The following is a 26,425-nucleotide window of genomic DNA, read 5'->3' as shown; positions in this document are numbered from 1 at the left end:
CAGTGGGTTGGACCACAGTCCTGCTCTCTGGTGGGTCTGAGGTTCAAGTCCCGCTTGGGGTGCCTTGCGACGGACTGGCGTCCCGTCCTGGGTGTGTCCCCTCCCCCTCTGGCCTTACGCCCTGTGTTGCCGGGTTAGGCTCCGGTTCCCCGCGACCCCGTATGGGACAAGCGGTTCTGAAAATGTGTGTGTGTGTGTGATTTTCCTATTTTATATCTCTGTTCCCTATAAACCAAAACTTGACCCTACAGGTGAAAAACACCGCCATTTCAGCCATCATTAGATATTTTTCACAGAGCTTGTTATCTGAATGGTAAACATGAATTTAAATCTGGGTATGATTACTACAACAATCTTTGAAACGTGTTTTTTTATATATATAAATAAAAATACAATATTGCATAAATATTAAATGTATTATTATCAAAACATAACCATGAAACAGGCAGAATGAATTCCATCTTAGGAAATCTGTGCATACAGTATCATGTATGCCAAATACTCCTTTTCCAACACCCCATACAGCCAAGAACAGAAAAAAATGACTCACCAATCAATATAGGGAAACCACATCTGTTACATATTTACTTGCATCCAAGTGCTTGAGTCAGGGAAGATGGGATCAGATGTTTTCTTTGTGTTTTGGTGGAAGTAAGAACACTGAAATGCAACACTGTTTGAAAGGATATCATTACGTTTTCTTCCCACTGCTGCGCAACCACTTGATTTACACCCCAGTGCACACATTTGCCAGACATCTTCATGGCATCTTGCCTGTTTTCACAAGATTGGAAAGTTACTTTGCTTAAAAAAGGAATATGGATACAAAATTACAATTTCGTATGAACCCAGTGTAGGAAACTGATATTGATATAGAAAATCCTAATTAATCTTAAGTAACCCTAAGAACAGCAAAAAAGTTTTCTATACACAATAAGTCAAATAATTCTCAGTCAAAGAAAAGAAAATACTCACCTAATCAATTATTCAGACTAATTTGTGAAATGAGAACTGAATGTATGTTACAGATAGGGGGGTGCGGTGGTGCAGTGGGTTGGGCCACACTCCTGCTCTCCGGTGGGTCTGGGACTCGAGTCCCACTTGGGGTGCCTTGTGATGGACTGGCGTCCCGTCCTGGGTGTGTCCCCTCCCCCTCCGGCCTTACGCCCTGTGTTACCGGGTAGGCTCCGGTTCCCCGCGACCCCCTATGGGACAAGCGGTTCTGAAAATGTGTGTGTGTGTGTGTGTGTGTGTGTGTGTGTGTGTGTGTGTGTGTGTGTGTATGTATGTTACAGAAAGGTCTCTGCAATTTTGCATTTCTAATGTTGCAGTCTGAAGCATAACAGGACTGTTAAGTGGACTTTTAAAAATGCAAAAATGCAATATGTATGAGACGTATCACTTTGTACTGTTTTCCAGCTTATATGAAGAAACCAGCGTGGCGCACAAACGTTTTACTTTGCAAATGGTTATTTATTGATATTTTACCATTTCCTAAATTGAAAAAAATAAAAATAAGGCTCATTTGTAAATCTGACTCTTCCAAAAATAGTGCAAAGTAAAAAGTAATAAAATTTCTAATTTATTTTTTATATGAAAAGAATTCCAAACATTCATAGTGGATACAAAGAGGCTGCAAAAAACATGTGGCCACAAAATTTATTTTGGTGACTTTAACCTCCAAAGGATCTTCCAAACAGGAGTAGATCACTGCGATGGTTACAGTAATGTGCATTAAACCAGCAGCAGTCCCACAATCAAACTTGCACTTTTCATCTTTAAGCCTGGTGAGACAAATCAGGTGTAGGATTGCAATCTGCCTTTAAACTACTTTAAACTACCACTTCTGCACTGGGCCTGAGTCAGATTAAGAGTAAAACTAAAATCTGGAATGCATGCAACCAAGCTCGTATAGCAGAACCTTGGGGCTGAGCTACACATTGCATTTCCGCCATGGCCCAGAATGCAGTATTTTAAGATGTGGCCAAAGAAAAGTACCAACGACGTCTGTTAGTTTACCTACGCCAGACCAAATTGTGACACAATGGATGCAAAGAACTTAAAGATCGCATATCGGCTTTGATGTGTCACGCAAAGGAGCAACACCTACTGGAAAGAATCTGGAATCAGCCAATGAGACTGAAATGGTGCAGCATAAGCTACAGTTGTGGAAAACAAAAGTGTATTTTCCACAGAAGTAACTCAAAGCTCAGGAAAAGCAGACAGCATTACCTGCTTTATGCAGCATGCATCTTATGCAACAAGAAGTTGCGCAAACTACTGACGAGCCAACAAGGCAACACTTCAGTCCAAATCCTTCTGCTTCCTTCATTTGTTAAAACTGCATACCAATATTTTTATTTGTCAGCGACTTTCACATTTTCAGCAATTTACTGCAGTACTAAAATGCAGGCTCAGAGACTGAAAAATAATTTTAAAAACCCATTTATGGCTATATATTTAGCAGATTTCTTGTAAGAGCAACAGTCATACTTCGGGATCTTATCATTACAGAGCAGGTTGCTATATAGGTAAAAGCAATATTAACTGAAATCTAATTTAGTTTTTAAGTGATGAAGTCTTGTGAGTTAGAATGTTTTTGAAAGTAATTACCTTCAACCGAGCGTTCAGACAAAACTATTTTGGAGTGCTCTTAGCAATCTAAACATTGTTTAGGCTTCCATTTTTACCCGACAATATAAAAAAAAATGTTTAAACTAGTTCAAAAACCATTGACCTAAAGCACAAAATAATTTGATCCCCATTAGCACGGCTTTAATTCTAAAAACATATACTTGAAGTGTTTTTCGCCAGATGTCTGAAAAGCTCCCTTGCATTTGTCTCAATGGCTAGCCACCAGCTTTTCGTCAATATCACTTAAGTGAACACAATGCTGATCGTGTTCACATGGTCATGACATTCCTTACCGCTGCCAATGATGTTGAAACTCTATCAGGTAGCTGACGAAAGGGAGTCACAATTGAGACGGGAATCGCTCGTACATCACTATAGATTACCACTGATACGTCACTGCCTTATTGAAAAAAGTGCCAAATCACAGCCCATCTGTCACGCTCAATCTGTTCGTATTCATACAGAATGCCAGAGGGGTCATAAACAAGAGGGTGAGCTTTCATGGCCTAAAAGACTCCCACCTGATCCATGGCATGCCCAGCAAAACAATCACATGCCGCCCGCTAAACTAAAGCCCCTTGGACTGCAGTTCATCTTCTCTCTAGCATACACAATAATCACTTCCATAAACTCAAGTGCGTGCAGCTCTGCAAGTATGTGGGCTCTCAGGAAGCCCTGCACAACCATCCTCATAAGATGGTGCTGATATGCTGCATAAAGTCCTTGAGGGGGGTCTGAATATAGGAAACAAAACAGGGCTACTCTATTATTTGTGCGCAATCTTGGCCCCCAGACAGCGCTGCTTCTAATAATGTCCATCTGAACTCATTAATTTCATAAACTACTGCAGATGAATGGAGCCTGTAAGCAAAAAAAAAAAAAAAAAAACTCTACACAAAGAATAATACGGAACTTTCCAAAAAGCAAGGTAGCCGTGTAAAAATATTTTGCGTGTTTTGAAGTAGTCCTTTAATAAAGCACGTGTACTCATTCCCCTTATTCAATTCCCTCTCCTGAGATCTGATTTTTTTGTTTGTTTGTTTTTTTCCACGTGTTCAGTACGAGATTAGTAATCGTGCTTATTGTGAAACGGTGCACATTTCACTCATCCCGCGTGCAACGCTCAGTGAGGGGCCGCGAACTTTTTTATTTGAAAGCTGCGCCAAGCGCGCGTGCGACGGAGACGCGACTGTGCGCGTCTGCGCGCCGCGCTTGTGGTCTGGCTGCAGTAGCTGCTCGCGTGTTTGGCTGCGCGTCCACTGTTTTGCACCCCTGCTCTTTAATTTCCTAATTATTCACTTGATTAAACGACAAATCGCCTTCATCTTACTCCAGTCGCCCTATCACAGCAAGTTTGCTTTCTGAAGTCATTATTTTCTTTTTACTTTATTTTAGACACTACACTCACTAAGAGCATCAGGAATGGAACGTGTGTAAATTATAGCTCGTCGTTATTCTTAGACCCAGCAAATCTTAAAAGGAGCAAGTGTAACAAATCGTTCATTTCTACGTTTAAAATGAAAGGGAAAAAGTTATAGGGAGCATATAATGAAATAAAAAGAAAAAAATAATTGCTCTTTGTAACCTTCGGACACAGAATGGATAGGAAGTTTTCCATATAATACAGGCCCGTGTTTGCTACCACAACCATGCGACTGATTGAGAAAAAGGCATATAATTTAAAAACGCTTGGCGTTGGTGATGGAATAAAAAATAATTTGATTTCTTTTTAGGGGAAAAGGGAAGGAGGAAGCAACACTGCTAAAAACCTGAACGTTTCACACTACTTCTTATTATGTCAGGCATCCTTTAGGGTGAATTTGGGATGAAATTGCAATGGTCTTGGAATGAATTGGAATTTTTCACCATTAAAATAAAAGATAAGAAATTTAATTACCTGTTTTTTTTCGAAATTTGATCCGTTTTCGGGAAGTAGGACCGAATAAGTGTGACTCACCTGTGAATTCGAATCTTTTTGTATATCAAAAAATTAATATTTACAATGCCAAATTTTCAGAAAATTAAAAAAAAAAAGATTTTTGTCAGTTGGAACAGTGCAAAAGTTCGCAAGAATCAAATTTAAAAGATACTCAAGTTAAACATTTAAATGAAAATTTTACTATCTTGTTAAGCACATTCTCTCGAATGATTGGTGATTTTTTTTTAAAAAAAGCTGTCTTTATTTAAGTTATATTTGTGCTTTCGGGCTCCATTCAGACTTCTTTATATTTAATGAAAATACCTGAGCGAAGCCAGTTATTCCGATTAAAAAAAACAAATCATCGGACAAAAAAAAGAAACGACTTAATTAGATAGTCGAAAAAACGGAAAGTCTTACTGTAAGCTATGCATAATACACACTCTATTTTCAATATATTTAATAAAGTGCCTAGAAATAAATCAGTGCGGTTTGTTTCATGGTCGGTCAGATCTGTCTCTAAAACACAGAATTGACGCATTTGCTGAAGAAGACGTTGCAGACACTGCCGTTCATCAGCCCCCCAGTCGCGTGTTTTATTGCCACTTTATGTACCTGAGAGTAGCAGCTTCGTAAGGAATAGAAATACTGACAGTTTTATTAGCTGCTTCCTTAATTAAGGCCAGTGTAACTATCCGGTGAAAACGTGTCTCTGTGTGCACAGATTGTTCTTCTGTTTGATCGCACCTTCTGTCAAATTGAATCACGCTCCCGACAGGGCCCGAGCTTGAAGGTGCGCGCCCAGCTCCCAGCGCCGCGGTGTGTGCGCCATTGAACTCACTGCGTGCCGAGCCCCTGCTCGCGAGCGCGCGCGCTCGCGACGTCACTGCTCCGCACGCGAGACACCGGCGATGAGGGGGCTCAGCAGCAGAGCCTACAGAGGGAGCCGACTCTCTCTCTCTCTCTCTCTCTCTCTCTCACACACACACACACACACACACACAGAGCGAAGGAAAACAGAGAGGAAAAAACCCATAAACACTGACACGCGAAAACACAGAAAACGCACACCCAGAACACATAGATTAAACATACCCAAACGCAAAAATTAACAAAAAAAAAAAAGTATATAATTACCGTTTTTACAAAATCCCATTTTTTGGTGCAATAATAATGCACTAATGATGATACATGGTACAAATTGAAACAGAAGACATCATTTTCATTTACACTGAAATAAAAAACAAGGTAAAGGATTTCAAATGGCACACGCGCACAGTGTTTGGAAACGCGCTGAAACTGCAACAAAAAATGCTTGTTTTAACCCACTTGGAAAATGTCTTTTGGCATTTTAAACCAAAGCATGTGGGGATCACATTTTAAAAATCAATTAAAATAATTTAAAACTAGGTCCTTCATTCAGATCTTGTCACTAATAAATAGTTAAATTCTGAAGATTAATTTTGACAATACGTAGAATGACTATTGAGCCCATTTTTATGCACATGGAATGAATCTAACGGAAAGCCACAGAGAAAAGCACATTTTTTTCGAAATATTACAGAGATATCCTTTCAAGGCCTCGGAAAGGTTCGACAGGTTGGTGTGTGAGTGGCTCTTTGGTAAATATTTAACTTGGAGCACCAATGATTCACTGTTGTGTACCTGCAAATTAACTGTCCACGGAGTGTCCGACGCCAGTGTGTGTGTGTGTGTGTGTGCGTGCGTGCGTGTCACCGCCGTGGGAGAGCTGCGCATCCTCAATTCATCATCACTACTGAGCTTTTCTCATCTCCACAGAACACCACGCTTCTAACAGGACATCAAACAGAAATCACATATTCACAGCTGCCCCCAGCAACTACATCTCCAAAAGCTTAAATGATCAGCAATGCCATACATCATGTCTAACTCTGCGACTGAAATAAAAACGAAATGCATCGCCCTTCTTTGAACGCAGTAAAAGGAATGCAGTAAAGCAAAAGTTTTAATGAGGTTTCGCAGATCGAAGACCAATTGTGGGAGGGAAAAAAAAAAAGAAGGCAGCAGATCTAGTTAATATGTGAGCATCAGTTTTATGATGGTTGCGCATCCTAGTGAGACATGAGTCGTTGATATGGGGTGGAAAACAAACTTCCACACAAGAACGATCCCCCACACGACATGAACCACCCAGAGAGCATGCACAGACAGAGATGGACACACAGGGTCCTGGTCACTCACCGTGGCGCATGATCTGTCCGAACAGGAAACACATTTAAGTACCCTTAAAATAGTGCAGGACCACGCAGAACCCTGCGATGTCGTCCAGCTTGACGGACCTGACCTCTGCTCCCCCCGCCTTGATTCGAAAGTGAGTAAAAGGCAACTGCCATACATCACCAAACGGTTAATATAACAAGTGTGGGAGACTGTTGTTTAAGAAAAAAGGCCCTGAACTGCTCGGCCGGAGCCAAGGCGAAATTTCTCCAGTACCACTCAGGTGCGCACCACATGCCCCCCTGTCAAAACCAGGGACAGCACTTGACTGTAGTTTGCATTCCACTCTGCGCAAATTTGGATTTCACCCGCTCGTGTCGCAGTCAAGAGGATCTTTTAATTGACCATGCGTTTCATTTTTTTCCGTGACAGTTTCCGTGTTATTGTTCGACTGTTTGATTTTGACATGCCACACACTAACTGAAGGTTGGTGGACCGGCCATATGTCCCGCCAATAAAACCTGTAGATATAAACTCTGTTAAACCCTGAACATGAATTAGGCGATGAACGGGGGAAACCTGCATAAGTTTCCATACTGAGAACCTATTGTCTGTTAAAGCCCGCAAGTTGTATGTGGCACCACCGCCGCGTAATGAATCACATCGTTGGTATGGATGGACTTGTGAGCAATTTAGGAAGGCGACTCTCTAAAATTCACGTTCAGTTGGGGGTGATCGTGCACACTCAGAGCTCTCCATGACAGACTGTACCATGGTACGGATGAATCGGTTCGCACAGCAAAAGCATGCAGAGAAAACCATCACCGTCAAACAGTGCTTAGGTTGAAAGGCTTAAATCGACCAAAAATGACAGAAATGGGTCAAGCTTTCTTAAAGTATCCCTACCTTAAGATAAAACATGAACTGCATATTTACACATAAATGACAGTAATACGTGAACGTCCGCTGAAACAGCAGCTTATTTAAATTAAGTACAGCTATACATAAGGAAAATACATTGGCAACAGAGCTATAAAAAGATTAAAAAGGGCCATCCGCAGCCTTATGCAATTTTTACACAGATTGCAAAAACTGATTCACCCTAGCTGAGAGCAATAGCAGTGAAAATGAAATGTTTTTCGTATCTTTGTCGTACCGCACACCCCCGCATTCTTCAAAGACCGGAGTAACAGCAAAAGTGCAAAGAATGAGGGTGTCTCTGCCACGGGGCGGAGGGGTGGACCCTCGTATCTGTCCACGTGAGACAGTCGTTTCCAGTGGACCAGGTCACGGAAGCTCTGGTGAGCTCCCTTGGGCCGCTCCCACTTCTCTCTTTTTATGATTCTTTATGATATTGACACAGTGTCGCCGGACGGTCCGACTCACGCAGTGCTGGCGTCCGACACTCCGCTCTATCGCCCCCCCTCCCCTTCGCCGGCGGACCTGTCAAAACCACGCCCACAACGCCACACAATTGGTCCGAAAAAGCGTCAAAGAGCCAATCAAGTGGGTCCCGCGTCGCGCGGCACGCAGCACATCCGCGCGGCGCCGAAGCGCACGGGGCGCAGAGGGCGCGAGGAGTCTCGTAGGTGCGGAGATCAGAGACCGCGCTGGGTTCGTCTCTGAGACGCGTGTGCGCGCTTCTGTGTGGAAAAGAGAGAGAGAGAAAAGAGCAAAGTGCGTGTGTGTGCGTGAGGGAGAAGGTGCAGAAGAGAAATGTTTTCAAAACTTCATTTTTACGGATAGAACGGAGCAAGAATATACATACACTTTTGTTTCAAAAAGATGAACTGAGAGAATAACGCGAGAAACAAACGTGACAACAGTTTTTTTTCTTTTTTCTTTTTTTTTTTCCCACGGAGCTCGATCAGCCGGACTGGATCGTATTGATCAGTCAAGACTCACCCGTGCCGTGGAGAAGCTCCCGTCTTGACACCCATCGGCTTTGGATCCTGCTTTCACTGATCTCTGCGAAGGCGTGGAATTACACAAGTTACTTCTCGTCGTGCCAGACCGAACACTTTCGCTGTTGCGTGAATGTTCTTTCGAATAAAGGACTGAGGAAAATGCTCCTTTGAAGCGAAGAAACCTGCGCGTCCAGCCTCAGTCTCCGCACATCTCTGGGATCCTTTTCTGCGAGGTGGATGAGCTTCCTGATGAGAGATCCAGTCGTCCCCAGAGCAAGCATGGCATACCACCCGTTCTTACCTCACCGGAGCCCAGATTTGGCCATGAGCGCGATGCTGGGCCACCAGCCCCCGTTCTTCCCGGCCCTGGCGCTGCCGCCGGCCGCCTCCCTGTCCCTCCCCGGCGCGCTCGGAAAGCCTATCATGGACCAGCTGATGGGCGCTGCTGAAACCGGCCTCCACTTCTCCTCTCTGGGACACCACGGCGCCGCCTCTCATCTCAGGCCCCTCAAAACGTTGGAGCCCGAGGAGGAGGTCGAGGACGACCCCAAAGTCCACCTGGAGGCCAAGGAGCTCTGGGAACAGTTCCACAAGTGCGGGACAGAGATGGTGATCACCAAATCAGGAAGGTAAACACTACTTGTGAAAGACGAAACTAGTCGCTCTTTTTTTTTTTTCCACCCTGAGCGAGTGCACGCATTTGTGGGATTGTCTAAAGTAATATTTTCGTTACATACACGAACCGATCTCATCTTTGCACATGATCATTTCCCTTTACTTTCTCTCTGAGCTCACAAGACGAAACTCCTACTCGGAAACTTGAATTATATGGCCTACACGCACGCGAGTAATCTTTACAGCAGATTAAATCTATCCCACCTCAAACTATAAATCCATATAACAACACTTTCCAGAGTGACTATTTAACTCACTTTATGACACAATTGGTGATTACAAGAACATAAACGAGGGGTGCCGGGAGGGCGGGGGGGCAACAAGGAGAAAAACATCCTGTATTTTCTCCGCACTGTTCTTTGGCCTGACATTTTTTCAGTCTAAACGCCTTTTTGAACGTACCCTGTTTACGCTGTTCCACACTAAAATTGATATTCAGCACGCATTATCACGTACGATTATTTTAAATCGCATTTAATCAAGTCTATTCGCACTGCTGGAGATGTTAGAAATGTCTCCTCGTGTGTGTGTGCCGCGTGTGTGAGATCCCAACACCACAATTTGCGGTGCAGAGAGCAGGCCAGAAAACACTGGTTCACTTGTAGGAACAACAGAACACTGAATAATATACTCTATAATAAATATAATCCTAGGCAACATATATCGCATATTATTACAGACTGCATGTTCATATTTATATATTTAATATATATTATACACACACGTACATATTTTCGTGGTCTGTTGTTTTGCATTACCCTGCGATTCCACCTCACTCCTGTTGCATGACCCCCCCAGGAGGATGTTTCCCCCGTTCAAAGTGAGGTGTACGGGCTTGGACAAGAAGGCCAAGTACATCCTGCTCATGGACATCGTGGCCGCGGACGACTGCAGGTACAAGTTCCACAACTCGCGCTGGATGGTGGCGGGGAAGGCCGACCCCGAGATGCCCAAGAGGATGTACATCCACCCGGACAGCCCGGCCACGGGCGAGCAGTGGATGTCCAAGGTGGTCAACTTCCACAAACTCAAGCTGACCAACAACATCTCCGACAAGCACGGATTTGTAAGTAGCCCGATCGTGCCGCGCGTATTTCGTGTAATTCATATATAATACTGTGTACGGTTTTATTCTCATCAGCAGTGTTGTTATGTGTTTGCTGGTGTGTAAAACCCCTCCAAATGACTACACGGTTCAGAAATGCTCGGTCATGTTCAGTCATGTTCGGGTTCGTTATTTTGTTTGCCTAACTGGGTCACTAATTCTGTTAAGTCGCTTAGTTACTTCGCTCTCTGCTGGTACCTTCTTGGTTTTAGTCATGCAACAATGTGAGTTAGGAACACGCGGCGCACACAGTACTGACAGATCACAGATATGATGAATATGAAGGCCAAAGTGCTACGACATTAAACATGGTCTGAGAAAAAAATCTCAGAGACCTTCGACGCGCTGGACATTCATTGCCGTCGAAAAGTGTCATTTGCGGAATTAAATGCCAGAACTTAGCGCTGGTGCGGTGATGCGGGACTGTTTCTTATGTTTGCAGACGATTCTGAACTCCATGCACAAATACCAGCCGAGGTTCCACATCGTGAGGGCCAACGACATCCTCAAACTGCCGTACAGCACGTTTAGGACCTACGTGTTCCCGGAGACCGACTTCATCGCGGTCACTGCTTACCAGAACGACAAGGTGCGCCCGGCATTCTCTACTCATTCATTCATTCATTCATTCACTCACTCACTCACTCATTCATTCATTCGCAGTCTAGTAGAATCTGTTCCTCACATTTCGGATACAACTCACCTAATTATTACTGATTTTTTTATACCCGGTTTTTCCCATCATAACAGCCGGATCCGTGTTTTCCGTGACTACGCTGCTCTCTCACCAGAAATTCATTAGGGGCAAAAATATTCGAGGAGCAGTTTTATTGCAGATTTGTGTTCGCTCTTTGTTAGTCCCGTGTTTCCTGGGAAGCGTTCGCTTCGTCACTTTTTTTTTTTCTTTTTTGTATTTACGGAGGCCTCAGAACCGAAATAAATAAGTGAATAACTCGAAGTGAAAGACGGTTAAATACAGAATCTGCCGGCAGCACACACAACCCTAATAATCTCCATGTGATCGCTGCAGGAGTGTGTGTCTGAGCAACGGTAATGATTACATGTAGTATTATAAGGGATCGGGCTTTTCATTAATCACGTCAGTGTTTGTACAGTGACCCGACTCGTCTCGTGCACTCACTTTCTCGCGCGCGCACCCACACACACACACACACACACACACACACACACACGCAGCGAGAGACTTTGATACAAGTTTTAACTCCTCGCCAAATAACAGTAATAGCAATAATAATAATAGGAATAATAATAATAATAAAAATAATAATAATAATATCTAATTAAGGTGTTGTATTAGTAAAAGAAGTGGATGTATAATATTCGCTTATCGTTTTACGAAAGTGCCGCGTTTCATTTTTAAATTTGGAATACACGTATATTTAATGTTATTTTGGATACACATGCTATCTTTTAAATTTTTATACAATTATTTATATCCACACAGCAATGAAATCGTGCACCAAATGCTAGGTTACACGTAAAATAACACGACAAACGATTCATATTTGATTCATGTCGCATGTTCTCTGTTCGCGTAAAAGCAGTTTAAAAGAGACAACAGCATTTCGAAAAACCGAAGCACGAAAATAAAAATCGCTTTAAATGCATGAAATGACAAATGTTTGCCCTTCTGGAAATGGACACATAGTAACAGTCTCATTCGTTACATACTTCGTTAGTGAAAACTTGGACTGAGCCGCACCGTTTCGTTCCGCTGTATCAACCTGTATAAAATAAGTATCTAAGAAAATAAAACGCAGGAAAAATGATTTTCTCAGCAATTACAAAAAATACCATTAATCACAGTTTAAGGTTATATAATTATGTATAGATAAAAGAACTTTTTCAGGTTTTTCCGGAGCGCTTATAAATAATTATAAATACTTTTTAATTCCTTGTGACATAAGGAACTTGGGTATTATTTAGCATATTAGTAATACATTAACAATGTGCTGTAATGCCCAGTAACGTGTGAAAGGAGGAATTTGTTTTAAATAGTGAAGTTCGGGCCTCGTGGTGGTTGGACAGACCAGACTGTTGTCCACCTTGCGCACATAATAATAATAATAATAATAATAATGTGCAGTCTTTAACAACGTCTCCCCTTCCTGTTGCAGATCACACAGCTCAAGATCGACAACAACCCCTTCGCCAAGGGATTCCGGGACACGGGCAACGGGAGGAGGGAGAAGAGGTAACTTCAGCTAATTATGAATTTAAATATACTCTGGATCGTTATTGTTCGTGTCAGCGGTGGGGTGATCGGCCTGTGTCCTTGTGTAAAGAAGAGGAATTGTTTATTCCCATGAGCCCCGTGCGAAGTACCTGAGCTGTGCTACAGCGCAGGCCCGTCCTGGGTTTGGGTGCGAAAAGCCCCCCCCGCCGAGGTTTCTCAGCGTGTTCCCTTGAAGCAGTCAAAGGTCCAAATGTGGACAGTAGGACCAGGTGGAGACGTTTTGAAAAAAAAAAAAATAAGTGAACCAGCGCACTGAGGTCAATTTTAATTATTATTGTTTTTAATTATTTTTCCGTATTGAAATACAATAAGGAAAAATGAAATGTGTCCGTACGCTCACGGATGAAGTGCTAGCGGCTCAGTCAGTAACTGAGTAAGGGCTTTTTTAGATGAACGGTACCGGCTGTATTTTTTGTGCTTTTTAAATTTAACGTTGAAACTTTTTTGTTCAATCAAAAAAATCGTGCAGCCCGTGCTGGGTTACTTCGGTCGGTACCCAGATCGCCCCACACACACACAGCCCGAGTATAAACGCGCTCTCGTTAACCCTTCAGCCGCCGTGTGTTGCGCGCTGTACGCGGTGACGTCAAAACCGAGCACGAGGACGCGAGCGCGGGCATCGGTAACGCAAAGCGTCGCTGTCATTATCGTGTCATCTCCACGCTTGCTTCACGTGCTCTCCCGCGCTCGGACTCGCACGTTTGTCGGTCGAGGTGTGAGGTGGGAAGTTACGGACGTGCGCCGTCAGTAGAATCATGCGGTCGAGCCTGCAGGAGAAGACCAAGCAAACAGGGCTACTTGTAAGATCATATCTGACCAAGATGTTCCGTGGAGAATTATTTCTGCTGTCACAGCTAATATTTGCAATACTGATATTACTGTATCTAAATTTAACTTCTTAATGATGGCTTCCCGTGGCTGTATAAGCAGTAGGAGCTGATGTATGGTAATCCTGGCCATTCTTGGGTATAAATGCATAATCATTATCATATGTGAGATGATGGTATTGCAAATGAATGCTTTTGTTCCCTCTAAAATGTCTCGAGTATTCTGTGTGGAGAAGCAATAGGCAACTTTCCGTCACAGTGTACTTGGAGTTCCTTCGGGAGGAAACGGTCCAAAGATGCCTGAAGATGCCTGAAAGTGACAGGAATGGTGTGTCATTCTGTGTCCAGGAAACAGTTGGCGCTGCAGTCCATCCGATCCTACGAGGAACATCAGAAGAAAGACCTCGGGACCTCGGACGAGTCCTTGGGCGAACAGGTCCCTGCGGTTTCTACTATAGGACCACCTAACCATAAAGGTAATTTCACAAATTGTACAAATATTATTGCGTCAATCAGAAGGATAGTTGTGGGAATTATGAAATATTTTTAAAGACAAACACAATGTGCGGCTATAAGAAATATATTTGCAAGTTTGGTTGAGACCGTGAAGATATTTTTAACATCTCACAAGGCCAATTTTTTTATATTAATTTAAAATCTATGTTACATTTTATTATGACACTACTGAATTTAGGTCACTGTACCATTTTCAGATAACTCTTACTTTTATTATGTGCAATGTTAAAGAAAAGTGTTGAAATTGTGTGTTGAAATTCATTGATATCTTACAACTTCGAGATAAGATTCAACTGCTTTCAAAACCAATACAGAAAACTCCCAGTATATCTGTTGCTATTATTATTTTTATTATTACTCTAAATAATGGAGTCACACTTTGGACATTTTCTCGCTGTTAATTTTTCAACACAGTCACGACTGTGTAATTTAAAAAGAAAACCCTCCAGTAATCAATTGCCTTTACACCTTTTCCCTTCAGACTTCTGCGAAAGTGACGAAGACAGCGATGATGGAAGTAAGGACGGAAACGTCCAGGACGGACATGACTCCGGCAAAATTTCGACGACCACCGAGCACTCGAAGGAGCACACGTCGAGCTCGAGCGCCACCAAAGACCGCCTGTGTGCAAGCGGCAACTCCACGAACGCGGGACGAGGGGAGGCCACGGGCATCGTGAAAAGCCCGGCGGATTCGAGACAGAGCCCTGTCACCATCATCTCGAGCACGACGCGGGCTGGGGATGACACGAAGGGCTCGGCGCGTGACCCGCCCAAAACGGACGAGTGCAGGCCCCTGAGTAAGGAAAAGTACACTCCGCTGACCGTTCAGACGGACTGCAGCCCTCACTTCAACCAGGGACACCTGCACAACTTTGGATTTCCACCGAGCTTGGCAGGCCAGCAGTTTTTTAACCATCTGAGTAGTAGCCATCCTTTCCTCCTACACCCCAGTCAGTTCAACATGGGAAGCGCATTTTCCAATATGGCTGCGGCGGGCATGGTCCCCTTGCTAGCGGCGGTGTCCTCTGGCGGGGTTAGCACCATGGACACAACCAGTATCTCGTCCTCCCCCCAAGGCCTGACGGGATCTCCAGGACTGCCTTTTCATCTACAGCAACAAGTCTTGGCATCACAGGTAAAGCCTGTTTGATTCAAGTGTTTACAGCGCTCAGGATATTCCATGCTTTCTTTTTTTTTTTTTTTTTTGGTGTTTTATCGAATTTGGATGCTACACCTCAACAGTAATGCAAAGTGTATGTGTACGGCACATTTAGCAGTGCAATAATACTACATCATGAAGCACGGGTCTTGTTGATATTATACTAAATTGAGCACAGCTTAAAATTAAATTAAATAAGAAATGTAAAAGTTTTTTTAAATAACACATTCAATTATTTTATGTATAAGCTATCACTAACTGCATTCGCAGAGCAACAAAACCTCTTAAAAATATGTGTCTAACAGGTACTTGCTGAATACCCCAAATACACAATGTTACCGTATAAACGGTACAGCAATGCGAAAATGACACATTTCAGCTGGCTGATGCAGAACAGTATTTCCTGCAGCATATTTCATTAATGTTAATAGTTTTTACTCACGCTTATCTGTCACCCTATTATGTGTGTATTGCTTTTATGACTCTATCTAAGAGGTTTGAATTCAGCTTAGTGTCTCGCCTTGGCTATTAAGATATGTTTGTGTTGTGCATACATGACATGCTTATCACTGATTAATGTGAACAAGGAAGAACCTTGTGTAATTTAGGAACTGAAATCAGTCTTTTTCAATTCTTCCCATTCAACTAATATGTCCAAACGTGGTTACTATACTTGTTTCTTACAACTGCAGTGTAAACATTTACGATGTTAATGCTGCGCAGCAGGTAAGGGCACACAATTGTAACCTGAAGGCTACTGGTTTACGTCCCACTCTCTGTTACCGCTGTGGTATTCTTGACTAAGGTACTTACTCTGAATTGCTTTAGTTACAATACCCACCTGTACAAATGGGTGAAATACTGTAAGTTACTTTGCATAAAAGCGTCACCTCACCATTGCTAGTGTTTTAGTGATGTGTTGTCTCAAATTATGAGTTCACCATACATTTGTAATTGAGTTTTTCATCAATGTATGTTCAGTTGTCCCCTGCACATGTAATATACACCTTACAGGCAGAGAACAAGTAGGGTCAATATGTGTCCCTTGCCAAAAAGCTCTGGATGCCCCACAGATATTTCACAGATTTTCTATTAAATCCAATAATGTCTCTCTTCTGCTTGTCAAATCACGAGAGTCCAGGACGTGTAGTGATTTTAGCCAAGGCTGGACATTATTGCTGGTTTAATCATGTTTGTGCTGGATTATGTGTGGACAGTGCTGCGGTTGTAGCTCATTGGCCCACTCTGCTTGCAGGGCTTTGCCATGTCTCCGTTCGGAAGCCTCTTCCCGTACCCCTACACCTACATGGCGGCAGCGGCAGCCGCATCATCTGCGGCATCGTCCTCTGTGCACCGGCACCCGTTTCTGAGCACCGCACGCCCCCGTCTCAGGTACAGCCCCTACCCCCTCCCGCTCGGCGTGCCGGACAGCACCTTGCACGCTGCAGGCCAACCGTCGGCCGATGGCGGCGGCCTGGCGACCAGTCCGGCGCTGGCCACGCTGGACTCCACGTCGGACCTCAACGGCAGGTCCTCGGCCCTGTCCTCGGGTTCGGTCTCCCTTTCTCCAAAGGCTTGTTCCACAAAGGACTCTGCCACTGAGCTCCAAAGCATCCAGCGCCTGGTGAGTGATCTAGACACGAAACAGACCAGGCCCCGGAGTCTGTCTCCTTAGGCCACGGAGCAAGGGGGTGAAACCAAACTGCCAACCAACAATAACTCTTCAGATAAGAGTTTTTGCCCAGGACGACGCCGACAACGCGGCCATGATAATTATGACGATGATTACCATATCTTTCTTGCAAATGCGGGTGTGGATAACAGACCTATGGACCTGTTTAGATTTTTAAAATGCACTTTGTTTATAAAGAGACTGATAACTATAATTCTCTTGTGTTAAACGGAAGAACTTTGAACTTTTCTTTTATTTGACTACCACACGAGTATTGAAACTGAAAGGTTACTACGGATAACAACCATAAACCTATTAAATTGCTGCTATGTCCTATCTATATTTTATATGTCAAGTTGCTGGGCTTTTGGAACAGGAATTAATTTCATGTTTACCCTGAAGTGGTTAGAACTGTTTGTAAGCATAATACCCATATAATATAAAGTCTGCTGTGTTTGATTTCTTAAAAGACTATAGCTCTCCTTTGCCTGTGGTGGGAAGAGATTTTTGCATGCTCCACATTCATTTACAACAGCCGGTTTAATGACGGTTTAGTTCTTTTCAATAACCAAAAAAAAGTGTGCATTTGACAATGTTACAAAACAAATCAACAAAAATATTTTGTTTTTTCCCATATCCTGTGCTTACAGTTTAAGTCATTTTGCTTAGACTAAAGCAAAAGGGAACCTGAAAAAAGAACATGGAAACGTGGACTATAAATGTAAATATATATAACAAAATATTTATGTAATTATTTGGTATTAAGTGTAAATATGACGGGTTAGTCTGAGGTTCTTAATTCCCTTAATTTATTGTTGATATACTTGTTTAAAGTTATGTGAGCTGTTTGGAATTGTAGTCTTCATTTCACCTGTTTCTCCACACGATTCCCGTGTCTCATGCTCATCCCGAAGTTCTCAGCAGACATCAGCTTGTGCCATCGTCCTTCGTTGTGTCTGTGTACAAGTGCTACTGTCAAACACGTTGACAACACAGTGCACCAATTACTTGAAAAAAAAAATTTCTTTCTTTAAACATTTCGTGTGTGTCAAAAATGAACAGACTTTCTTAAAACATACTACAGCTGGAAAGTCAAATTGCTGAATATTTTTAAACTATAAAAGGTTTAATTTGTGTTAAAGTTGTCTTTGGGTTTTGTAGTACTCTATTTTGGTTTGTTTAGTTGACAACATTGAAAATGTTTCTTGAAGGTTTCAATAAAATATTGATTATTGCGCTCTGCTTCTCTGCCGTCCGGTAGTATACAGTGTCGGCATACATCGTCAAGTGTCTACGGTCACCTATAGTCTTTCAACGCATCAAGAAACCGAAGCTAATGGTCCAGTTATTGTCAGCCTCTATTTTTTTGACAATACTGTGATTGGAGGAATGGCCAGTTAGCGTCGTTCCACCTCACGTCATTTGATTTCTGCAAACGATGTACTGGAGGTCACAATTTAGGTCTAGAGCAACAAGGATGCGCTCCTAAGGTGGACTATTAATGGAACATGCAGCCTGGGATACGTGTGACACGTGGACTCCGAAAAGAGTGCGTCGCTTTGGGGGCTGATTGTAGCTCCAAGGCGAGCGCTGCACTCAACTGGTGACGGAAAGTAAAAAGAAAACCGGCGAACACCGGAGCCGCGACTGAGCGTGAGGCCCGGAGTCACGTGTTTATCACCCACGGATCTTTATTTGTGTGTCCCGTGTTAATGAGTAACGAGTGTGGCGCTGTCTGCGGTGTGCTGTAAACAGGACGCACGTCCACGGGCTGCTCTGCGCCTCACCTGGCGCCTCCGCCGTATCACCTCCGACACACCGCCCCGCATTTTATTACACGGAAGGAGACTGCGGGTCTGCGGCCCCGTGCGCGGCTCACGAAACGCGCACTGCAAACATAGCAACACCTAGAAACACCGCATCGCGTACAAACAGAACAACGCACGCTCATGTGACATTTACGACAAATGAAGTCATACACGCCGGAAAGACTCTCCCTCATATTACACTCTTTGAGTAGGACACGGGCCTCAGGTCATTCTCAGCAGTTGATGCGGTTCTGAAGTTCAACATGTCAGTCGGTACATACGTAGCATTCCGATCAGCCGGTCAGTTACGATTTACCGCGCAGCTTCAAGTCACATGCTGTACGTAAATATGTATATCGTTATTCTTTATAATTACACACACAACGGCCCAAACAGACTAAACCCATGTGAATGGTTTGTGGAGATGTTTGGAAAAATGCAGCATGTCTTTTACGTATTCCCCAAACACATCATTAGGAATGTTCTGCCTTTAAAACATTTCAAAACGACCCTTTTCACGGCTAACTTTATATTTCTACTTCAGCTCTGTTTTATTGCTTTGATACATCTGTAAGCAAATGGTGACACGGTAAAAAAAAAAAATGTGTTTTTTATTATATCCGAATTTCATGGGACCGATCATTTGAACGCGTGAATATATATGAGTATTAATCAAAAAATAGAAAGAAAAAAATACAGGAAATGTCTTCTGTTAATGCTGAATGGAGGGTTTGCAATATTGCTGCGTAAGAAATCTTACAAGGATCAAACAATGGCTAAATCGCCACTGAAAAGCACTAAACTGCAAACACGACGACGACACAAACCACACTTTTAAAATTACTACTACAAATTTAGACTTTTAGACCCTGACTTCATTGGTTTTTCATAAAAAGGACAGTGTGCGCACACATGCCAGTCATCTCTGGACAGTGTAGAAAAAAAACTCAAGAACTACAGCCAGGTTAAACCCCCGCTCAAAAAAGAGCAATGTGCCCTAATAAAGGACACCCCACCAAACACCAGAAATGACTTTACACCTTTACTCAACGCACAGCATATACTTAGACCTATACGCAATTTATAGAGAAACGTGTTCAAAATAAAAACCTTGCAGAGACCCCATTATAAACATGGAAAAAAAAAGCTCAGAAAATGTTGGAACTCTGTTTCTGAAAAGGGAAAACATTTTACACGTATAAAAAAAAAAAAAAACAAGTAACAGCTGAGTGATGTTGAATTCAGTTGCGCGACACGAAACGGAGCTGCGAGCCTAATGAACACATGGACGTCTCTGCATGGAAACCATCGCCAGGAGTGTGTTTTAGAACATGAGCCGTGCGCCGGACGCGAACACAACCTCGGATGACCGGGGGACCACGGCTGCTGGCATAGTGCTCCGGCCTAAACGGCGTCTCCCTTCAGCTGTGGCCCGAGGACAACCGCAAGGTCAGCTCGGTGTCCGAAGCACACCGATGTACGTGATGACAGCGTGTCAGATGAGCTTCCTCACCCTCATAGTGACCTTATTAATGACTGCTTGAAATGACCAAATGGCATAATTGTCCCTTTGGAAAACCTGCTCACGTTATTATTATTATTATTACTATTATTATAAAGAATAATTTTAGACTGGACTACATCACTGTAAAAACTCTCTCATCCAATTTTCTCACCGCACCAACAAAATAAGCATTAAATTTAAATAGAAAATGCCATTATCAGTAAATAACACACACATTTTCAGAACCGCCTGTCCCATACGGGGTCGCGGGGAGTCAGAGCCTAGCCCGGTAACACAGGGCGTAAGGCCGGAGGGGGAGGGGACACACCCAGGAGGGGACGCCAGTCCGCTGCAAGGCACCCCAAGCGGGACTCGAACCCCAGACCCACTGGAAAGCAGGACCTGGTCCAACCCACTGCGCCACCGCATCCCCTTCAGTAAATAACACTCTTTACCTTTCCGAATGACAGCTGTTGCGCCATGCCAAAGAGCAGCTAAAGCAGGATTATAGCGCCACCTCGTGGATCCAATGAAGAACATTTCAATTCCACTAACGAAGCGAATCACTCCAGCGGACAATCGTAGGGTTTGAAAGGTACAGACGAATCTGTGACGACTGCAGTGACAGTTAACACAGTTTGGGATAAGGGGCAGCAGAAGACAAAATAAATAAAATTTCTATTTCATAGGGAGAGAGTACATTCTTTTTTACCCATTGCTGCATCTCTCCAGTGAGCAAATAAACACAAGAATTGCAGTTTGCAGTACAGATGTATTCGGCAATAACACTGCTAATGATTATACATACCCAGCACCCAGCACCCATTTTCCAAAGCCATCACAGTGTTGTCAACACTTTAAAATCAAGGACTTTCACTTACACCGCATTCACGGTAAAACTTCACTGCTCTGGGGAAAGAGAGCCCTGGTCCAGGACAGCCTTCAGGTTCATTCTCTTTGCGGTATAACCAAGACCGACTTAAGCTAATGTAAAGTACCACTGGCGCAGACCGCTCCAACGGCGATATTTTTCTAAAGCCTTCGTCCTGCTCCCATTTTCCTTACGGACTTCCAACAAAAGCCACATGTTTCGCCGCTGGGCCCATACGGCAACTTCAGGAAACACTATCTGTTGCCAGAGGATCAACTGTAACAATGCAGATATTTTGTTTCCACTCAAAGAAAGCAGGAAGGGTTTACGGGACCATTGTTGGGCTACATGATTATAATAAATATACCACTGCGGGTTAATACGTAAATCACAGAAAAGGCTGTAGAAATAGTCAGGACACATAGGGTGATGTATTGGGAAATGAAACATGCCTGGCATCCAAGTGCCTACTAGGGATTATCAGATGTGCTGGGGGGGGGCTGGGAATGACACTTCTACCTCCAGAGATTCCACTGAACACACCAGGTCCTGGGCAAAGTTGATTTAAGGGGCTACATTCCATCAAAATGGATAACAGCTCTTCAAGTCATAAATGCATCCATGGTTCAAGCCCATTATCAGTACTGAAATGTAACTTCCCTCTAAGCGTCTTATCACTTCTCTAAAAGGGACGAAGGAGGTCAACTATGGACATGAAAAATCAGTGTTAGAAACACAGCAAACGCAGAGGGTACGAGTTTGAGGTGACACAGCTTATAACATCTCCTTCATGCAACTAGGAGACGCAAAGGTACACATATCACAAGCAGAATTAAGGTACTGGACACTAAAGGACGGTTCTTCAGACACAGATCAAGTGTGTTCTTAGGGCAAAAAACCTGCGCGGTCAATAAGGATACAAATTTACTTTTGTTCAGGACCAAACGAAATGTGCCTGAAAAAATGAGCAGTACTTGATTCGTACACCAGGGGGCACCCTATGCAAAGACACAAAAATGTGCAGGTAAAAACGAATCAGACTTGCAGTCATCACTATCTCGACATGTCACTATTTAACATAGTCTGGTTTACCGAAAATAATAAGAGAATAAAAAGTTTTCTCCGAATTTTCCTCACTAATGAACAAAAGTTAATTTTACTTTAAGATCTGGTTACCTAGGGCCTAGGCTACCCCCACTCTCTCACGTGTGCAGGAGCTAAGAGGTAAACGCACCTCCTCACATCAAACTGTGGATGACTTTTCCTTAATGCTTTATTCCCACAGAGCAGAGAAAGACTGCACATAAGCCACTCATCCTTCGACGAGTCAAGCTCTCAGATACACAGAGGGTTCCTGCCGTTCTGCGTGATGACATCGGCGTCCCGCAGTCGCGCGCGTACGTTCTGGTGACAACGAGCGAACCCCGAGTGCAGCGCAGTCTACACACGTGACATCTCCGAGTGACATTCCTGCTGGAAGCACGCGGTGTCGCTGTAGAACAGCGCGACAACGCGACGGCGCTCCCGCGTGTCGGCTGGGATCTTTCATGAAACCATGAAAAACGCATTTGTGGGCAACGCGTCTGAGCGCACTGTACGCCGCATGAGTTAGTGCCTCAGTGCTCTACTCTGACTGTTACGTACAAGCTGTACGTGTTACTCATGTACTTTGATTTGTGGGTAATGACAACGCGGTAGGCTTGGCCGGGTCCCGCTCTCTGGCGGGTCTGGGGTTCGAGTCCTGCTTGGGTTGCCTTGCGATGGACTGGCGTCCCGTCCTGGGTGTGTCCCCTCCCCCTCCGGCCTTGCCCCCTGTGTTGCTGGGTTAGGCTCCGGTTCGCCTCAACCCCGCTTTGGACAAGCGGTTTTAGACTCTGTGTGTGTGTGACAATTTACATGCGCCATTCCTTCTGTTTAAGCGCACATTTAAAGGATGGGATCCCATGAGGATAACATGGTTACCGGCTTCTACTGTGTGGCTGTCTGGGCCTTGATGTTCTTTTCAGTGCATTGCTGGAGACCAGCAGAGCCCTGGTCAGGAGCACAGCTTTTCAGTCCATCTACTATATGAGCATTTTGAAAGACTACAGTACATCTGAACCTGTTACAGCTTTAATCATAACACAAACCAATGATACTGTTCTAAAGTTACCATCATCACAGCTAGAATTGTTTTCAACACAACATTTTTACTATTATAATTTTCAGTTATATCTGCTTTTACAGCTGCTTCATTTAGAACCTTGTGGTTCTTTGTTGTATTCCAGTCAAATTTCAGCAAATGTATTCTTTCTCTTAGGGGAAATAAATGACAGTGTATTAAATGTGTAGTTTAATTCCTCTGATGTTTGGAGTCGGGAAAAGATGCTCTCGCGTCTGTGATGTTGCTGTCTGGTTGTCATTGATACGGAACGTCGGTATCAAAGATGTTAGTTGGATGGATTCTTAGACCTGGACACTGTGTATGTGTGTGTGTGTGTGTGTGGGCATGTGCGTAACATAAGAGTGTACAATTGTGAGTACCGAAGAGCACAGGGTAAGAGGAAAGCAATACAGGTGCAGAGCAGCTCCCAGCCCAGGCCAGGAAACAGTGCAGAGGTGCAGACTGAAAGGCACCCTGTAAACCTGTCCGGGACCCATGCTCTCATACCTCATCGGCTATCCACCTTCCTTTCTTCTTTTATCTGAACCTTCACTTGCTCCGGCTTCAAAATGTGGCTGAGGTGTCCGCAGTCAAAGAAGAGCCGTCAGAGCCTCAGAAACGATCTGTGGAGACCTAGACCCCATCACCTGGAATGCGTCATTTACCCTCAGTCTGCCAGAAGGTCATTATGGGAATAACTTCCAGGCCACTGTATTCATGAGCTCCAGGAAATAAATAAATACAGAGAAATCTTCATCCATCAGAAAGGCTAATGAGGTCTATCATTACCATAACCTCATAAGGACCAGCTGTGAGAGTTTTACAAAATATATGCTGCTACTTAGGGGATACACTAAATACATGGAATGCAAAAGGACTAAAATACAATAAGATTTAGAGTGTACTGAGCAGAGATAAACTGACATGGATTGGGCCCGATACTTGCAGTGAGGGGTCTCGGATGCCCGAAAATATCTGTGCTGTATATCAGTGCCTCCCTTAGTTTTGCCTTTAATATCCTACCCTGCTTAGCGAATAAACATTTTTTATGGTTTCTGTGGTGTTTTTCATTAACTATTTCAGGATGTTGACAAAACTTCCAAATTATTTTGATTTCCTACATTCATTTAATTGCAGACCGCCTACAGCAGGCTTTGCTTGCATCTGTGCTATTTTTGCATTGAGAATAAGATCCATCTTCCGCAGTGATTTTAAAAGCAGTGGTTCAATTTGAAGGTTTCAACATTAGCAAGTTTACAAGGTGCAATTAAAAGCATAATCACACAGCAAACCCAAAAACCTGACAAGTCTTTGGATGGGATCCTAACCCACCCTACAATTAACCGATGCATGGAGAAACAATGTATTTGGATGTCAGCAGAGCAAAAGGACTGATGGTTTTTGACAGCTTGGTCATTTTGATACCTGTAAAGGGGGTCTTCATTTTCTCCATGTAAAGGAGGAGGTATTGTGACGGCACGTTTGTTGTGATGCTGTGACATCTTCCGGTCAACCTTCTGTTTAAGATTGCAAAAACTGTTCTTGAATCGACGAGAATAAGACAAGATTTGTGTAAATGGTAGTGAGGAATGGTAGTTTTCATCGTTATCAAAAATGTCCTGTGGATTGTGCAGCACAGCTGGCAAAGGTCCACCGAAGCAGTTGCTTTTAATGATAACGAAAGGAATCATTCCACATTTTAGAATCCCAGGTGGATTGCTCAGGCTTCTCTAATAAAAAGGCAGAAACCAACAGTCACCTTATAAACAAAATGCAATAATTAAAGGCAATTATTTTTCCCTTGCCTCAGTCTGAACGCTCCACTCCAAATAATGACTACCCTGAAGACTCCTAGTTTAGAACAGCTCTCCTTTGATTCTATAGTGTTAACTCTACACATATGCCTTGAACGAGTCCCTTAATGTATGACCTTGAATTAGGATATAAAAGGCCGCCAGCACATGGAAAATATGGTGCTGACTCATATTAACAGGAAAAATAAATCACTGTCATAATCTGAGAACATGGCATTTTCAGGGAACTGCATCTAATTGAATGGGCTTGTATTCTGCCAAAGTTGTAATGGGCCAATAGAGGGCAGCCATCTCATCAGAAAGACCTAATATGCACACAGTTTGAAAGTCAGAAGTACTTTGTTTTTAAGAACAGAAAAAATAAATCACTGACTGAATTTCAACTTGAATAACAGCAGAAAAATGCAATGAATATATTTGTCATGTGCTCACCTATAATTATTGTTGTTAGAATAACTGAGATGAAAAACATCAAGTGAGAAAGAAAAGCTTTGGTTCCACATATCAGGCTCATTACTGGTAGTTCTACTATCAACAATGTTTTTTTTTTTTTAAACTGTTTTACTGTTTGCTCTGACATGGCTCGCTCTATTCACACAAAAGACCGGAAAGGGGGAAGGCAGGGACTCACCACAATGTCCAGGCAAATGGAGTGAGCGGGTGGGGGCGGTGATACTGGAATGCAAGGTCCACGTGTGATGTGATTGTTGGCAGAAACACGTCAACCCCTCCTGCCTCACCCTTGCCACATCTGTGGGCCTCAGTCGGGCTGCAGAACTGTGGCTAAGGGGTGTGGGGACAGAGCTGGGCCACATGGGGTATCAGTTCAGTCTGCATTGGGACAAGCCAACTACAGTGGTTACAGGTCAGGGCTGAGCACCCCATGCAACTACGGAAACCATCCCACCCCCCCGTTCCTCAAAATGCAGGCTTTAAGATCACAAATGCAATTACTGAAGGAAGACACAAGAATTAAAGCTTTAATGTGGATGTCATGACATTTTACAAAAACAATAAGATGTTTCACCTTGCAGCACACGCAGCCGGCACAGAGCGTCACTGTCAGATAATTCTGCTCAGAGGTCCTCCCGCCTGGTCAACCCAAAGACATTTCTAAGGTCACGCATCGATTTGCAATCATTACAAGAAGTACATTGAATATGTGCTCTTATACACTTGTATACGCTGATTTTGAAATGCATAAAAATATATGGGCCATTTACTTTTTAGTCATTTTAAAAGTCCTCCACAACATGAACTAGAGAGCACTGTAATGGATATCCCTATGCACATAATATAAACTGTGAAACTGCATTGCTACAGAATGAGTAAGGTTTTCCAGCCCATTTTAAGTGACTAATCTTTTGTACTTGAAACTGCAAATTTGGTTTATAAACAAAAAGGATGACCTTCC

The 26,425-nt window shown here is 43.3% G+C and overlaps 1 protein-coding gene across 1 annotated transcript; it reads left to right on the top strand.

Moving 5' to 3' along the window:
- Nucleotides 1-8,286: 8,286 nt before the first annotated feature.
- Nucleotides 8,287-17,404, top strand: tbx3a (T-box transcription factor 3a). Its single transcript, XM_029252962.1, has 7 exons — nucleotides 8,287-9,287; nucleotides 10,132-10,399; nucleotides 10,881-11,027; nucleotides 12,577-12,653; nucleotides 13,871-13,998; nucleotides 14,520-15,175; nucleotides 16,455-17,404. The coding sequence occupies exons 1-7, from the start codon at nucleotides 8,896-8,898 to the stop codon at nucleotides 16,872-16,874; spliced, it is 2,088 nt and encodes a 695-aa protein (XP_029108795.1). The 5' UTR covers nucleotides 8,287-8,895; the 3' UTR covers nucleotides 16,875-17,404.
- Nucleotides 17,405-26,425: the final 9,021 nt, after the last annotated feature.

The sequence above is a fragment of the Scleropages formosus genome, chromosome 6 (assembly GCF_900964775.1).
Source record: "Scleropages formosus chromosome 6, fSclFor1.1, whole genome shotgun sequence".
NCBI classification, from domain to species: domain Eukaryota; kingdom Metazoa; phylum Chordata; class Actinopteri; order Osteoglossiformes; family Osteoglossidae; genus Scleropages; species Scleropages formosus.
This window is presented reverse-complemented; position numbering and strand designations above follow the sequence as displayed.